The following is an 18,797-nucleotide window of genomic DNA, read 5'->3' on the forward strand; positions in this document are numbered from 1 at the left end:
TAGGACATAAGTCAATGGGCTGACTCCCTGATTAGTGCCCTCACTACTGAACTAGTGAGATGATTGAGACGCGCGGCACGCGCCCATCGAGACCATCACCAGGGAAGTGGAAAAAAACTAAATTGTTTTATTTGGGAGTTTAAAGAGTGGGATTAAAGGCACCCCCCAAAAATACAAATATGGATCCAAATTACGAGTTCTGTTAATAATGTGGAGGTTGAGAAGCGCACTCCAGCAGTTTAAATAGCTATTTGGATGATACATTACCTATCACAGTGCATTATTTTACAGCACATGATGTGTTGAAACAATTAGCATTTAATTTCGTATCACGGCACACGTATTGGGGTGTACGATATGATGATGATGCGATGTGGAGTAGCCTACCATTCATTCACATTAATAATTGCATGACAATTTCTAAGATTCTTTTTATTATTATTATGATGATGATTTTTATTATTAAGAATAATAAAGAAGCCGTTATTATTTTTTAAATTATTTTAAAGAAGAAGAATGTAATTTTTATTATTTTGTCAGTCTGAATTATTCAGTCCCAGTCCGTGCGCCGCTGCCTGGCAGGCTCACAACTGGAGGAATACATGCCTCAAATGCTTTGGTAGCCTATAGTCACACAAATTAAACACTGAATACGTTGCACAAAAATAAACACCGAAGTTTATAATTACTATGTTGTTGTTTTTCACAGTGGGTCATAATATAGCATATCTTTGTCAGTGCGTTTTGTGGTGTTAGGAATTGTTTTTCATTTTCGCACTAACTCAAATGTGCGTACACCACCACCTGAGCTGGCGTAGGATTTGATTTGATCGTGTGTGTGTGTGTACACCACCTCCTGAGCTGGCGTAGGATTTGATCTGATCGTGTGTGTGTGTGTGTGTACACCACTTCCTGAGCTGGCGTAGGATTTGAGCGCGCCGTACGCCAACGTCCATATTGATAAATCTCAAACTCACCGTGGGTTTGGGTGTACGCAAGGTGTACGCTGGAAATTTGGTGTACGCACTTTTGACAAATGAGGGCCATTGAGATGACATTCTACTCGCCCTCGCGTCAAACGGACAGATACACAATATTTGTAGCACAACCTTATGATTTTAAATAATTTGTTTCAGTCTTTTTGAGTGGAGCTTTCCCAAGTGCCTCCCATAATCTAAAACGCAGTTGGCCAGTTAGGACAAAGGTGGATACTGAAATACATCATGTTTATATTCACTCAAGACATAACCAAATGTGTTTGTGTATACTCACCAAGCCCACCATTTTGAAATTGTGTGCATTTGAACATTTAGATGTGCACAAAAAGCCCAAAGCTAGCGCTGAACGGGATGCGGTACAATAAAAGTCTATCTCTATTACCATTGGAAGCTAAAACCAAAATAGCTCTACTATTCTGCAAAGGAAACTCATGTTAAAGGAGGTGTATGTAAGATTGTGGCCAAAACTGGTACTGCAATCACTTTCCCCTCTCCCCCTCCCACTGACTCGAGGTTGCCAGATTGGCTGCAGGATCAGCAGGAACGTTTGTAGCTGCAGCTGTGGTAACTAGAGCAGAGCTGGCAACCCGGATGCAGAAACACTACTGACTTCATGATTGGTCGATAGGTGGAGGGTGGAGCTTCAGGCCAAAACACAACATGACAACATCGACATCAGTTGAGGGCTGCAACAGCAACTTTTAAATGACAATATCCTGGCCGGACTATGGTGTCAGTGATATAAGTATTTGAAATTAACATGATTTCTTAATGTCTAGTGACATATCAGGGCTATTTTATGATTCATTGAAATACATTTCTTATATACAGTTCCTTTAACATTGAGTGAGCTTGACGTCTGGCTCACTCTCTCTGGACATAATAGATGGAGCTTGAAGGTCCAGCCACATTCTATCCTTTCCCTAAACCCAATTAGGTTAAGCTCGACCCATTAGTTCTACTCAGATGGAGCTGGACTAGGTCATAATTGTGCCATTCATTCATTTTAGCTGTTTATACAGCAGCAAACAGAAGGTTGTCATCAGTATAGACTAGACAAAAGCTGTGTCAACAGCATGATGCTTACCCACAGGGTGCTGTCCCTATCATTTATAAACATCTTCTTTAAAAAAAAGAAAAAAAGAAAAGTGTTTGCTAACTGTTAAGGCCATTGCATCTTATCTTGTGAACAAAGAGTTTATACACATACAAACGTTTGTAAGTTTAAATATTAATTTTTAATGTTGAAAATGACAATGCTGTCATCTTCCTCATCATCTCTGAACATCAGTAGCAACAGCCGCCCAGCTCTGTACACCGCCAATCTATCACAACTTGTTTTATCTTTAGATCAATAATATTATGACTCCGTATTATTCAAAAACGTGTTCTGAGTTTACAATCTGGGTGAAGAGATCATCAAAAAGTCTGTTAATGGTGTTCTGGATCTGTCATGGTCACTTTCCAGCCTAATCTGGCCAAATACCTCATTCCAAGTTCCATATTTGACCAAGACCTTCTGAAAAGTCGTTAGTCCATCTTCCTGCAAATGGACTTGGATGGCCTAGAGAAAAAGAGGAGTGAATGAACAGAAAAGCAGTTACAGAAAATGGGTGTAGTATATTCCGCCTGCATGTTCTCAAGGCCTCTTCACTTCATCCGGAGAGCAAGAAAAAAAAAAAAAAAAACGATGTGGAGAGTCTTCTTGGCCTCTGTGGTCTGTCTTGAATGAATCCAGTGAAACAAACTCCACCAGGTCTGCTCCTAAGGCTTCTTGTGGCCTTCGGGTCTCCGGCTTCATAGCAGGAAGGCGAAAGGAGCCTGAGCGTCAAGAGTCAAACACATTTTCACTTCCCTCGTTTCTTCAGCGTGTTTAAGGATGAGGCAGGTTCATGCGGTCCTCGATCAGCGTGTTGTCCGCACCCTGCGTCTCCATGCACTGCCGCACGGTGGCCAGCACTCCGTTGAGGCGGCGGTCGAGTGCGGTGAGGTGCGGCCCCGTCAGCACCGGAAAGGCGGGATCGTGGGCCGTGGCCTGTTGCATTGCTGAACTCAACACTCCACCTTTCAGCAGGTTTAGCCTATTCCAAGTGGAGACACGGACCCTTTTGGATCAGAAAGAGACAGAAATAACCCATCAAATCCTTTGTGTCTGGCACAGCCAAGATGCAACTAAACAGATGACTTGTTTTAGTGTCACTGGCATGTTGGCAGTACATTTACATAACGCTGAACTCTGTCGCATCACAAACGGACGCCGTTGCTCTTGACACGTCTCACTGATAATGAACGATTTCCGATTGATTTGTTGCTTCAAAATCGGTGTCAGTGTGAGTGTTCTTTAATTTGGATGCAGTCAGGCAGGAAGTCTTTAATGCACATGTACAGTTAAAGCAGCATCCGGCTTTTCATCTGTTAGTCAATCGATATCTCATTAAGGAGATAATGAGTATGTGGAGCACTTAAGCATTCTGGACGCTAATCAAAGTATTGAATATCTCCTAGAATGCCCTATTCCCCAGAATGCTAAATTACACTTTTTTAACACTTTTTTTGCATCAATTACAAAAAGTTAGAGGAAAAAATGAGAGAAAAATTAGGATAATAAAGGGACAAAAATGTCCATGTCAAAAAACCCATCATAATTTTTTTAAAACTTGGAGCACAGACTTAAGTTTGGTCTCATTTTAAAGAAGACCCATGGCAGATTATTGTAAAAGGTTAAAAAAAAAATGCAGTTTTGGTTAAAATAAAAATTGAGACGCCTTGCCAACAGAATGAAAGCCTATTAACAAAGATCGCAACATTTTATAGTTAAATGGCCCTGGGATAAAAAATAATAATAATAATAAAAAAACAGTTTTAATGGGTTTCAATGGGTATACTATTTTGTATACCTACTGCAAAATATATATATTTTTTAAAAAAGGAAATGGGAGTGAAATGGTAAAACTTCCAAAACATTACCACCGATTGAGTTTTAAAAAAAATGTTTTTAAAAGAAGTCTCTTGTGCTTATGAAGGCTACAGTAAAACAATTTAACATAACCGTTTTCATTTTTAATATATTTAGGGAAAAAAAAATCTGTAATGGCAAAGCAATAAATTGAGGAAATTCAGCATATGCTGATTTGGTGCTCAAGAAACATTTCTTATTACCAATATTGAAAACATTAATATTTATATATTAATTCTTTAAATAAAGTAAAAAAAAAAACAGCATTTATTTAAAAGAGAATTTATTTGTAACATTATAAATGTCTTTACTGTCACTTTTGATGTGTCCTTGCTGAATAAAAGTATTCCCCTTTTTACCCCCAAACGTTTGAATGGCAATGTAAATATGCTTCAAAATGCTTATTTGATGTGGCTGGTTTTATGAAGTAAAATGTTAATATTATGTCTATTAGTACTGGTTGCTTGCTGATTTCCCCAGGCAAATTCTGTTTCCAAATGCGATGGATTCAGAAATCGTGTAAATATCAAATGGAAACAAAATTATATTGGACTAAAAAAATAAAAACAAAAAAAAACCCAGAGACAGATCACTTTTCTTTCAAATTCCAAAAGTACAGCACACACAACTGATGGTGTCATTGATAAAAAATGAACCTAAAATCTTTTTTTAAACAATACAAGCGAAACCTTTACTCACATGTAACGCAAACACTCAAAATCATTGACCCTTGAAGCATGCTTTGTGTAATTGAAGGTCAATAGCATGTCAGTGGTTAGAGCAGTGGTTAATTTTTTAAAAACAGAACGGGAAGCATTTATCACCACAGCCAACAAATGAAGAGACTGCCTGAGGCCTGTCATTTTTAGAAACCTTAAGTGGTTCGTAAGAGGAAGTTAGTCACCAAAAACTCAATACTGAAAACAAAGAAATAAATAAAACCCTCTGATATTTCAAAACATGATATTTTCTGGTATTTTATCAATAACGATAATTAGACAATATTTTGATGAGTGTGTTATTTTGCTGGTACCTTGGCAGGTTTAGAACTTTTTTAATATTCTTCATATTTGTCAGTTCGCAGGAAGCCATGTTTGGGAAGCCATTTTCACTCGTATATACACATCACAACTTCCTTTTTATGCTGACTTTAAAGATCACTGTGTTTGTGCGTGTACTCACATGCAGCACTGATAAAGAGGGGCGAGAATACTCCTCTCATCCAGAGTGGGGTTCCCAAAACTGCAGGAAAAAAAAACACAATTACAGTAAACTATCTGGCATCTTGTCCAAAAAAAACCCTCTCTCTAGATCACTGCTTCTCACACGTTTTTAGGTGTTCAAGAGACTGATTTGTGCTTTTTATTAATTCTACACACACACACACACACACACACACACACACACACACACACACACACACACACACACACTTTAGTTTAGATAATTACTTGGGTCTATCAACTCTTAAGTGACTAGATCTATATATTTGTCATCTGTGTTTTTTCTTTCTACCTTTTGGCGTTGTCCAGAAGGATGAGCATACTGGCTCCTCCATCATCTTGGAAACTCTCATAGTGATGGCGGTCAGCATTACCGATAAGGTAATCAAAGATGGCTGTGTCGATAACATCCAAGAGTCGTGGGCCAGCATCATAAGGGGGCATTTTCTTCACTGCCTCGCAGTAGCTCTCATCATACTCCCACCTAACACACACACACAACACACAACAGCCATTGATCAACACAATCAGTAAAGAAAGACACATCCTCTTGAACAGCGTTCATCCATTGAATCCATAGGCTCTGGATAAATGTGAATTTCTCTTCAGAAATCTCACTCATCTCATTGTGTATCAGGCATCTGATGCTCAGCGCAGGTTTGTGCGCTCTAAAAACACAACAGGTCACCTGGCAACGGCTCGAGAACAGAACAATGACCATTGCGCTCTGCAGGGGGCTGATGGGATGTTTCAAGAGCTTGGCACTCTTTATCATAAATATACCAGATAAAGATTCCATGCTGTTCATCATATGAAAAGGAAATGGAAAGACAGCTTTTTAGAGAAAAAAAGGACTGATTTTGCTTTCTGAAAAACGTACCATTCTTTTCCATTTACCGATTTTCTTACCATTTACACAGTACGACTCAAGCTAAACTTTCTTTGAGGAAAACTGAGCACACTGCTACATTTTTAGGGGGTTGCCCAAGCGAAACTTTATTATCTGGTGTGTTTTGTGATGAAACCTTGAGCCTCAAGTTAGAGCAACTGAGTGTACACAGAAGAGGAAAGCAAGATAACGCAGAAAAACTGCCGAATTATGCTTCCCTTCTGTTAATAGAGTGCTGCAAAGATTACACATGTTTGTAGGCCAATCCAAAGTAGCATTGTCCTGGTTCCCTCAACAAAAAGCCAGTAGGATTTTTGCATTACTGTAGAAAATAAGCTGTGTGACCAACAGAAGTTTGATTCTTACACTTCTTTTACATAAATGATTGATATTCTTCAGAAATGACCATCGATCATTTGAAACATTCCTAGAAACTATACCTATGAAAAGGTTTTTCGCATCCATATTTGACCTCAAAGCATATAAACTCCCAACGAATCGGGTTTGTTTCGAAGATTCAGGATCTACTGAAGAGAACTTATGCGACGCAGAAACTCTTTCAAAGCAAAAACAAATGCTCATTTTTGATCCATTAATGTATCTCACTGATTGCAATGTAACTCTTTGAAGCGCCAGTCAGTCAACGCGTGCTGCTGTGTTTTCTCCTAGGATAAGGACACGCCGACTCATTAATAATTAAGCAAGGCCTCTTCTCATTAGATAAGGACAAGCAGACTCAAAAAATGATGAGAAGTCAATGAGGTCATCACCATACGGAATATAGAGCAAGAAGGTTTAAAATGAACCAGATTTCTCCTACAATCAAAACGAATGGATGATAACATTGACTTCTATGATGCTCAACACTCATAACTTAAATCTCAGAACATTTGGTTTAGGGTTTCATGACCCTTTAATGATGGAATAAGTGTAATTCCCCTTTATTCAACAAGGTGGCAATGTCTGATACAATGATGAATTGACGTTTCACTTATAGTTACTGCAGACTAGCCTGACAAGCCAGACCCACATCAAGATGTTTGGTCTGGAAACTCACCATTGACAGAGCTCAACAGAGCTTGTTGATAGATTAAACATTGACCGTATCTTGTCGGCAAAACTCCGAATACATCTTCCCTTCTTAAGAATGCCGTTCTTTGTTCTTTTCTCAGAGAAAAGCTTAACTCCAAGTCTTCCGGATTCGCGGTCAAAGCTGATTCGAAAGACCACCGTTCGCCAGTTTCTGTGTTTACTAGAAGCACACAAACGCAACTCGGCCGTCGTCATTATGGCCCCGCCCACCGACTCTATACACGATGTGATTGGCCCGGCAAGAGTTGGGCGATTACAGCTCAGAAGCGTATTGAGAGTTGCTAGACGACACTCGCGGACAGATTAGATTTTCTGCCGCTAGGGTGCGTCTATATTTCTAGGTTAACTGCAGACAGTAAACAGAAAAAAAAAAAAAAAGTATGATCAGCAAATCATAAAAAGGCTCAATGAATTATTGCAAATCAAGTACTGAACACAATCAATTGTTACCGTCACCTTCACTTGATGGTGGATCTGGAGAAGAAGCTGTCAGAGATCAGATTATTGATTTTGAAAATACTGAAAATTATAGTTGAGAATATGTTTAACAAAGGGTTAATAGATTGCTGAGGTAGTCTGTGTTACACAGTTTGGCCAAACAACAATTACATTACTTGTAGTTTTCCTTTTTTTATTTTTTTTTAATTTAATTATTTTTTTAAATAAAAGTAAAAAACAAACAAAAAACATTTAGTTCAGTTGGACAACGAATGCTACAGTAGGTGTTGTAACATTTGTGATATTTTTTAAATGTCAATAAAAAAACTTTTTCAAAATGATGGTGTTTCCATTAAATAATGTTATGCGATTAAAACAAAAAAAATGATCTTGAGGCAAGTCATTAAAAAATTATGCCACGTATGTTGGGGTTTATGTATATCCCATCCACCACACTGGGCATTACTTTTAATGGAAGGAGAAGTGTGTGTTATCCAAGCATTAATGTCAAGGAAAGCCCCTTACACTTGAGTGTATGGTGTGTGTGTGTGTGTTTTCCCCTCATATCTGCTTCAAGGTCTTCATGATAATGTGACATTTCTGTGTTTTGAATCCAGCATTCCTGAAATTCTATTGTCTTTTATGAGTTTAGTATTTGAATGTCCTAAAGGGTAATGGAAACGTGATTAATGATAGACAAAAAGGTTGTCCATTATGCAATAGAATAAAATGTAAAAATATCTTGAGCGTGTGTTCAACACAACCCTTATTTCAGGCATTCAGACAAAGACCCATTTGAAAAACCCCAATGAATTTGAGACCGCTCAAAAGTCCATTTCCTAAAATATTGTTTTAGGACTCATTCCTCTACTCCAAGGACATTCCGAGCACATAACTCTAACGAATACAGAATGAATGAATACAGAATGAATACTGTTTTATTGAAAATGAAAGTTTCAAAGAACTTCAGACCAAAATAATCTATCCGTTTTTGCTGTCTAAATATAGTCACAATATGAGATGATTAGTAATAGCCAAACTAGACTTTCATTAAATGGTTGCTAAAACCAAAAGCTTCCAGTAAAGATGACAGATAAACGGGGTGAAGTGTTTCATGCATTTTATTCAGCATCTAGTAGCAGCAAAAAGAGGAAATGCCCTCAATATATTCCAAGAGCTCTTTTATCAGGGTACAAGATGAACAAGCACCAAAGTGCCATCGACAAGAATATGCTATCGAAACTTTTCTGTTTTAATGGCAGAAAATCTCTGAAGTCAGAGATGCATTCATATAAGCGCACACCCTCAAATAATTTTTCTTTTAATATTTTTAAGCAACGAGGACATTGAACATCTCTTCTCTGGTTAACACATCCCGTTTTTGAGGTGTGTGTACAAGTCCAGAAGAGAGATTGTCCGGTTGTTGATCGTGTGTTTGGAGCAAAAATCGTCCGGTTCCAGAGTGATGGCCCGTTGACCAGTGCATCTCTATTTAAAATCTACACCTCCCATGGAAAGACAGGGAGAGATGAGACGGGAAACATTCTGGAGACCTAAACAATGCGGTAACCTCATAGTTTTTCCCAAAATAATAGTAATAAAAATAAACCCAGAAAGGCAAACATGACTCTTTCATCAATTACTGAAGTACAAGCCAAACAGACTTGCTTTTCATTTAGCTTTTTTCACATTTTGCATTCTGCATTACATTTTAGTGTTGTCACGATACCAAAATTAAGACTTCGATATGATACCACACTAAAATACCTCGATACCGATACAGGGTATCTGCAGGTTTTACCAAGTCAAATTTAAGACTTTTTAAGACCATTATGAATAAAATTTAAGACCTATATTACACAATAAAAAGAAATGCAGAATCACTCAATTACTTAAACTTATATTATTTCATTTATTTAAATTGAACAAAGTATTAGTGAACTTATTATTCATAGCTCAATCCCATATATATATATATATATATATATATATATATATATATATATATATATATATATATATATATATATATATATATATACACACACACTTTTTTTTGGTGGTCACTTTCATACTTTTTTTTGTTCATAATTAGGATGCAACATTAACCATATTATTGTTAGATGCACAATAATCACACATGGCAATAAAACTAACAACATGCATGAATCTTGTTTGGTAAGTTAGGCATATTACAAAAACAAAAAAGGCTGGTCCAGTGGTGTGCTATCTATCTTTAATAACACGATTGCTCGGGGTGGGAAATATGACCAACATCTTAAAAGTAAACCACAGCAATAAGCAATTGCTTAATATAAGTAATACGTTATTAAGTAATTACGTAATCGGTCAGTAATAAAATATATACTTATAAACAAATGACAATAGAAAAAATAAATACAACAAAGATGCAAAACTACAAAGAGGAACACTCCACCGTTTTTAAAAATAGGGCTTATTCAAATTCTTTTTGTTTTAGTTAGGCAGGGTTGCCGCTAGCTTAGCTTAAAATGCATTTCCCCACATATATAAATGTAGCTAAGTAGAATAAGCCCTATTTCTAAAAAAGTTGGAGTGTTCCTTTAAGTGTAACTTCTGTTTTCCCCGTTTGTGTTGTTGTTAAACTATATTAGTTTGCTTTCACTTTGAGAACTTACTAATGCCCAGATCCAGTACTTACTGACACTTCCCAAACTTTTAAACTTAAATCAGGATATAGACATATGCATAATGTGTATATTTGATCGTTCAAGAGTAACGTTAGGCTCATGAGCCTAGAAATAAAACATTTAATACACTCGCGCGAGCGCTGACAGGCAGCAAACACACGCAGCCTGACACCGGATTTCGGAGTTTACAGCACTGTTAATAACTCTATTTAGTACAGTCGGGTATATTATACTTTTATTTGGTCATTATGCAAGATGGTGAGAAAGATTCGCCTTCACGATCGCGGAACTGCAAGAACCGTCAGACTCAGCTGAAGAATAAAATCCGTTTTATGCGTCTGTGGGGTGCGATAAGAAAGAAAGAGGCTTGTGCCAATAACACGAAAGCTGATTGGCTGCAATATAAGTGGCATGCTTGCCTAATTTGTAATAGAGCGAACAATAGTTGATCTAGCAAAAGAAAGAAATACAAACACCACGGAACAAACACACACACACACACACACCCGTGCCGTGCTGCGGGAGGCGAGAGCATTTCAATGAGGTAGCGTTACATGGACGTAGTAAAATTAAGACCTGTTTAACATTAATTAAGACCTAGAACGCAATGCTTCCGCTAATTTACTTTTTAAGGCCTTATATTTTGATTCTAAAATTTAATTCTTTTTAAGACTCCGCGGGGACCCTGCGATACTAAATCGACACCATGGTAAAAAAAGTTCATTAGAATCTCTTGAAGCATCGGAAATACATTTTGGTTTTAATTAGCTTTATTCAGCAATGTCTTATAAAGATTCAAACAGTAATGAATCAGCGTCTTCTGATCGCCAATGTCACGTGATTTTAGCAGTTTGACCAAGCGGCAGCCTCCCGCGATCTCTCTTGAAGCCAATACGGAAGTAATGTAAACTGCAATTCCTCAACTGGCCACTAGGGACAGGCTCCAGAAGGGAGCAGAATCTGATTGAGCCCCATGTTAAAATTCTCAACTTTAAAGCAGAAAAAAAACATGTTTACAGCCTGGTACAAATTGTGGTTTTGGCTTATAAGGCTAATTTTGATCTTCATGACAACTGTGAGGGGGGTGAATTTTTTTATAACTCATTCGTTTACGTTATATAAAGCCTTAAGGTTCTGCATAATTAAGGGCGTGGTTACAAGTGGATAGCCATTTATCTGCTGTCTATAGTTATTGCGTCACCTCAGCTTCGCACACATCCCGCCTTTTTGCCCATTTTCTGTTATCCGGGAGTGACACGTGATGACTCGCTCACAAGATGGCAACGCCCAGCTCATCTCTCCTTTAAGCTTCAGAACGGCTTATCAGAATCCTATGGGTGACGTCACGGACACTACGTCCATATTTTTTTACAGTCTATGAGTTTGACACGCGATCCGAATCATAAATTGATACGCTGATTTTTGGACCAAAATGTATTTTTGATGTTTCAAGAGATTCTAATGAACTAACTGATGTCACATATTGACTACTTTGATGATGTTTTTATTCCCTTTCTGGACATGGACAGTATAGTGTGCATACACTTGGACAAGCTCTCAGACTAAATATAAAATATCTTAAACTGTGTCTGAAGATGAAAGGAGGTCTAACGGGTGTGGAACGACATTAGGGTGAGTCATTAATGACATCAATATCATTTTTGGGTGAACTAACCCTTAAGACTTCTGATACCAGACTAAAATACCTCAATACCGATACTAAATTGATACCACGGTAAAACAAACAAACAAAAACGTAAAAGTAACTGAATAATATGACAACAGAACTTATTATTCAATGGTTTATTTAAAAATAAATAAAAAATTCACTTGGCCAGCATGTTCCTGTCCTGGTTTTTGACCATTCCCTCCTCTTATTGCTATAATAACTGCCGCATTATCAATCATGTTATCATTCACCTTTCACTTCTGAACAGGCTGGGACGAACAAAATCTTTTTTCATGATATGAGTAATTTAATATTTTTTAAATATAATTTTATAATTATAATATAGATTTTAAATTGTATCTTTGTTTTTAAAAATAAGCAAAAAATACAAATTACAAACAATTTGACAAAAACAGTGCTTTATTTTTCAGCTACATTAGGTCTATTTAACTGTAGCAAGTCAAGAAAAAATATCTTGAGCGTGTGTTCAACACATCCCTTATTTCAGGCATTCAGACAAAGACCCATTTGAAAAACCCCAATGAATTTGAGACAGATGTCCATTTCCTAAAATTTTGTTTTAGGACCAAGCGGCAACCTCCCGCGATCTCTCTTGAAGCCAATACGGAAGTAATGTAAACTGTAATTCCTTAACTGGCCTCTAGAGACAGGCTCCAGAAGGAAGCAGAATCTCATTGAGCCCCATGTTAAAATTCTCAACTTTAAAGCAGAATAAAAACATGTTTACAGCCTGGAACAAATTGTGGTTTTGGCTTATAAGGCTAATTTTGATCTTCATGACAACTGTGAGGGGGGTGAATTTTTTTATAACTCATTCGTTTCCGTTATATTAAGCCTTAAGGTTCTGCATAATTAAGGGCGAGGTTACAAGTGGATAGCCATTTATCCGTCATCTATAGTTATTGCGTCACCTTCATGGCTCCTCCGCCTTTTTGCCCATTTTCTGTTATCCGGGAGTGACACGCGTTGACTCGCTCACAAGATGGCAACGCCCAGCAAAAATACGCCGGCAAAAATAAAATAAAAAATTAGAAACAATTTGACAAAAACAGTGCTTTATTTTTCAGCTACATTAGGTCTATTTAACTGTAGCAAGTCAAGAAAGAAATTAAATAATCAAATATAAAACTGCTTAGTCTTTACTCTATAATTCAACAATAAACTGATTCTTAATAAATATATTTTAGTTATTTAGCCAAACATTTGGTGGTTTTCTATTTTTCATTGGTGTTTGATTAACATTAATCACACAGAATATTAGGTCTGGCTTAGGACCTGCACAGATCTAATTACCTCAGCTGTATACGTTCACTTAAGACATATCCGACTGTGTTTACCTCAATACTCACCAGACTGTGCATTTTTACATATTTTGACCATTCAAACCCAAACAATAATCCGTGAAAGAACTGAATCGTGATCGCATGTTGTCTGAAACATATACATTATATATAATGATGTCTATGGTTTGAAAGGCGCGAGCACGCACTTCAGGTCAGAGCATAGGGTCAGAGTCTGGCAGCGTGAGCACGTCCCACGCTTTATTTTCTCATATATTCCTACTGCTTTCTTCGTCAAGCGCTGTGCGTATATTTTAACTCTTCTACTTCCAATGTTTAGTGAACGGTGGAAGCAGAGCTCCGCACACACGTGTCCTGACACCTGCTCACACATCCACGCACATTAAGAAATACAGCTCATATTAGCGCTGTCCTCCTTAAAGTACCGGTACTAATAAAAGTCCATATCTTACCGTTTGTAATAGCAGGGTATCGCAATACTCTTCTAGTACCGGTATACCGTGCAACACTATTACATTTATATACAAAAATATACTTCTCAAAACTTAAAACACAAAACTAAAACCAGTTTTTGGTTTTGTGTTTGTAGGTTTAGAAAAAAAAGAGACCTAATTTTAGGAAGTGTCTTAGATGGTGGGAAAACTTGTAACCAAAAACCCTACACACAGTCTTCACACAGAAGTTCCTGTACCACCCAGCATGAAAATTCCAGCGACAATATGCTAAATGCTGGACCATCCCATTCTTGACTAATTCAAAAAGGCCAACAGTTTAGTAATGATCAGTGAAAGTCCCTGTTGACCATTAGACACTCAAAAACAGTCCAACCACAGACTAACAGGTACATATCTGTATACTCATTTGAGTTTACCATGAAGGGAGAGAACCAGTGAAAGAAAGATAATTACTATACCTGGCAAGTTTGCCCTCTCGATAGGTCCGCCCCCATGGGTGTCTGTGTTTCTGTAAGGGCCAGACGTCAGGGAGCCACAGGGTAACCGAACCCTCCATCACATCCCCCTCTGCACATGCAGGCTCAGTCTCACGGCAGTAATAACACTTCCCATAGAAACATGTATTATTTCCTACAAGAGGAGAGACACTTATCAATTATCATTGAAAATACTGCTTAAAAAGACATCTGGAAGGAACTGTGCTGTTCGTGCGAGGGTTGTTTTGAAGGGGAGAACAGTTGGTTATGAACCTTTTTTCCCCAAAGTGAACTCAAAAATACTGCTTGACTGATGCAATACTGTTCAACAATATCCGTTATATACTACATGTCATTTTTCAATGGAAATAGAAGGATGAATCCCATTTAATACATCCGATGGGTTGTACTTTTTCAGCCTCGTTCACACCCCCAGCACATATTTCAATGGAGAGCTGGCGAATTCTGACGACATGAGCAAAAGTGACCGTTGCTGGCAGGATATAAGGGACGTGACAATGTGGAGAAATGTTTAACTTTATGCACATAAAGACAGCGGCTTTCAGAGGCAACAACCAAAATGAGTGAAGAATGGGTCAATAGTTCAGGCAAAAAGGAAAGCTAATTTATAGAGCGATTTCACAGTAAACATTAAAACAGTTCACTTCTTTCTAATGTTCATTATTATTGACAAGAAAACGAATGATTTTGTTTTGGAATTTTGGGCAGTATGAGCCAGTTTAATTTTATTTTGATAGATTGTTCATGTATATAACAACAATTTCCTTCATCAGACAAGTATCTACTAGTCAAATTATGATATATTAGTTTTACCATCAATAATATCTGTGATGCCATTTTCTAAATATATGTCCTGACGTGCAGTCTACCAATAAAATTAGAGTGACAGCCCTTACAAGTTACTTCTGTCGCTGGTAATGTTAATGGAGCAATAGTCTAGTGTAATTTCCGTGTTTTCAACAAAAGGAAGTTTTCAGAAATCATTCGTCACGTTGTTTTTTGTTTTGTTTTTTTAGTTACCAAAAATTATTCATAAGGCCACTTCAGTGACAGTTGTGTGGTTGGGTGTTTTACATATTGGTCAGTAGGTGTGTAACAATACATCGATCTAATGTCTAACGATACGATTTACCGATGCCAAGTGTTAAAAAAATAGATTCCTATAGGCTATTTATATATTTAAGAGGTACATGTATTGGAGCCTTTCATACAGAGCATCCAGAAAGTATTCACAGCACTTTACTTTCCCCACATTTCATTATGTTACAACCTTATTCCAAAATGGAATAAATACATTTTAAAAAATCCTCAAAAAAGAAAATGTTTGAAGTTTGTTTGAAATCTTTGCAAATGTATCAAAAAAATACAAAATAAATAAAAAAAAATTAACATGTATATAGGTATTTACATCCATTGCTCAATGCTTTGTTGAAGCACCTTTGGCACCAATTACAGCCTCAAGTTTTTTGGAGTATGATGCTACAAGCTTGGCACACCGATTTTTGGGCAGTTTCTCTCATTCTTCTTTGCAGGACCTCTTGAGCTCCAACGAGTTGGATGGGGAACGTTGGTGCACAGCCATTTTCAGATCTACAGACCTGATTGGTGGAGTGCTGCAGAGATGGCTGTTCTTCTGGAAGGTTCTCCTCTCTCCGCAGAGAAACGCTGGAGCTCTGTCAGAGTGACCATCAGGTTCTTGGTCACCTCCCTGACTAAGGCCCTTCTCCCCCGATTGCTCAGTTGAGTCCTGGTGGTTCCAAACTTCTTCCATTTATGGATGATGGAGGCCACTGTGGTCATTGGGACCTTCAATGTTGAAGAAATATGTCTGTGCCCTTCCCCAGGTCTGTGCCTCAATAAAATCCTGTCCCGGAGGGCTACAGACAATTTCTTTGACTCCATGGGTTGGTTTGTGCTCTGACATGCAGTGTTAACTGTGGGGCCTTATATAGACATGTTTGTGCCTTTCCAAATCATGTCCAATCAACTGAATTTACCACAGGCGGACTCCAATCAAGTTGTAGAAACATCTCAAGGATGATCAGTGGAAACATGATGTACCTGATCTCTATTTTGAGTGTCATGGCAAAGGCTGTAAATACATGTGCTTTATTTTTAATACATTTCCGAAGATCAAACAAACCTCTTTCAAATTGTCATTATGGAACATTGTTTGTAGAATTAAGGGGAAAAAATAATGAATTTAATCGATTTTTGAATAAGGCTATAACATAAAATGTGGATACTTTGTTAATAGTTTTTGGATGCACTGTATGAACATTGTATATTGGATACAATATCTTTGCACAACGAAAGAATATTAATAGCATATCTTGTTCTGTCCTACCTATAATATGTTGTTGCTTCACTAAAATCTGTGCTAGAAGATAAATGTGTTTATCATTTATCATAAAAAATGAATGTGTTAATGATAAAATTTGTGAAAAGTGAAGCACTTTAGTTTTTAGTTTTTGCTACGGCCTCAAAAGTGGAGTTGAGAATTGTGAAATTGCATTAATATCTTATGTACAACTGAAATTTGCCATCATGACACCAGCAGGTGTGGAGCACAATTTTCCACCCTTCTTGTGGTTGAAATGTGCAGAGCGGTTCTAGAATGGAGAAGGAAGATGAGAGAATGTGATAGAAAAGCAAAAGGGTGAAACTGACCGTGCATCAGGAAAGTGCTCAGCAGCTGATCTGTAGCTACTGGCTTTATCTCTGTACGCAGATTCATAAACCTCCCCACCACCAGGGGCGCTCTCCTAAAACCCAGGATCCTGCAGGAAGAGATCAAGAAGCTCATAATTATTTATGGTGTGTTTCTCAAACAGAAGACTGCTGAGTAATGACACATTAGCTAGTTATCAGACATGGGGAGATTTAATAAACGGCAAATTAGCGTGAGGGCGATGGGAATAGAAAGTTCTGAGCGTGAGCTACTGATGACATGTAAATTAAAGAACACATGCAGCCGGATCATATCCATAATGACCAACGCAATCTACCAAGAGCAGCACAAATAAGCGTCTGCTTTAAAGCAGCACTAGGTAACTTTTGCCCTTGGGGTCCCCCTACAGTCGGTCATCCTCATAGGTCATCCTACATCAGGGGAGGCGCGCGTGCATTTGTTGACATGATAACCATGATAGTCCATTCACTTTTTTTCGTTTCCTCTTATTGCTTTCCTCCAACAAAACCTTTGCTTTCTTATTTTTCTGTGCCGCTTCGGACATGACTATCACATCCGACAAACAGACGGTAGTTAGGCTCGCATGGTCGAATGTAAGGAAGTGTGGGTGTTGGTGGAAGTGACGTATATGCCGTAAAGCAGTCGAATTTTGTAGCTCTTTTTGTTCTCGGGTTACTACCCGAAACCCGAAGTTTAAAAGTACGATTAAAAACGATACAGACCCCATCAGGCTATGGCAGACGTGTCATTCAGCCTATTGTAAGTCGATGTATCATCACAAGAGTCTTGAAAATATATTATGAAGGTTGAAAAGTTACCTGGTACTACTTTAAGACGGGCGGGAAATAATGGTGCAAATAGCAGTAAATTGACTAACGCAAACCGTAGTAAAATATCCAAGCGTGATTCATTTAAAAACTCTCCTCCCATAAATTTTGCATCTGAAAGGGAAACTCCTATAAATGCATATACATTAAATTCAGCCGCATGAATATCTCTGTCCACACTCTTTTGACACAAATGTTTCCCTGCGTGCCTTTAACAGTAGGTTTTTTTTTTAACACCAAAAGAGAGTTTGCGCAGGGGTATGGACAGATTTTTTTGTGCACTGCATGTGATAGTGTTTCAATGACATTATGAATCATATATTGATCAAGATTACAATTAGGAATATACAGTGAACCAACTCTGTACTGTGTCAACTAGAGCAGGGGTTTTTGAACTTAGGTCTGGGACCCCCAGCGGGCTGCAAGGGTTTATGGAAAAGGTCAGAGAAAGTTTATATATATAAAATACTGATTGACATCAATCTCACATTATTACCTATGACTGTTCTTCTGCTTTCTAAAGAGTGGTAATTATGAGAACTTATGAGAATTATTTTAATATTTATTTTGAATTAATATTATTTAATATTTAAATATTGGCAGCTATAATTTTAGCCATATTCTAATATTCAAATTTATTTCATAAAAAAATACAGTAAAAAAGTGATATTCAGCATCATTACTCCAGTCTACAGTGTCATTCTAAAATGATGACTCGCTGTTCAAGACAAATTTGTTATAATTATCAATGTTGAAAACAGTTGTGCTTCTTAATATTTTTGAGGAAACTGTGATACAATTTTTTTTTTGATGAACAGAAAATTCAAAAGAAAAAAAATGTTTAATTTTTTTTTACTTACTTACCCCCACATTTTTCACAGTAGTGTCTATCTATCCGTCTATATTTTAAGAAACAATGTATTTGGGGGTCCACATCAAAAGGTTTGAATCTCCCAGCAGAGGAGCATGTTTTACTACTGTTTTGACCCAAGGTTTTTATTTACAAAGTGTTTTTAGACAAGTCAAGCACTGTAACCAATCACAGTGAATCTGAGGTCTATTCATTCAAC

General features: G+C 37.5%; 1 protein-coding gene across 1 annotated transcript in view; it reads right to left on the bottom strand.

Annotated features, from left to right (window-relative positions):
* Nucleotides 1-2,213: 2,213 nt before the first annotated feature.
* fam20b (FAM20B glycosaminoglycan xylosylkinase) overlaps nt 2,214-18,797 on the bottom strand; it is a 35,727-nt gene continuing 19,143 nt past the window's right edge. The window contains exons 5-9 of the mRNA XM_067417206.1: nt 16,879-16,988; nt 14,170-14,341; nt 5,470-5,661; nt 5,137-5,196; nt 2,214-3,103 (exon numbers count right to left, since the gene is read on the bottom strand). Of these exons, the coding sequence (XP_067273307.1) occupies nt 2,872-3,103; nt 5,137-5,196; nt 5,470-5,661; nt 14,170-14,341; nt 16,879-16,988 (766 nt within the window). The 3' untranslated portion in view covers nt 2,214-2,871. The remainder of the gene's footprint in view (nt 3,104-5,136; nt 5,197-5,469; nt 5,662-14,169; nt 14,342-16,878; nt 16,989-18,797) is intronic.

Source organism: Pseudorasbora parva, chromosome 15, assembly GCF_024679245.1.
Source record: "Pseudorasbora parva isolate DD20220531a chromosome 15, ASM2467924v1, whole genome shotgun sequence".
Lineage (NCBI taxonomy): Eukaryota > Metazoa > Chordata > Actinopteri > Cypriniformes > Gobionidae > Pseudorasbora > Pseudorasbora parva.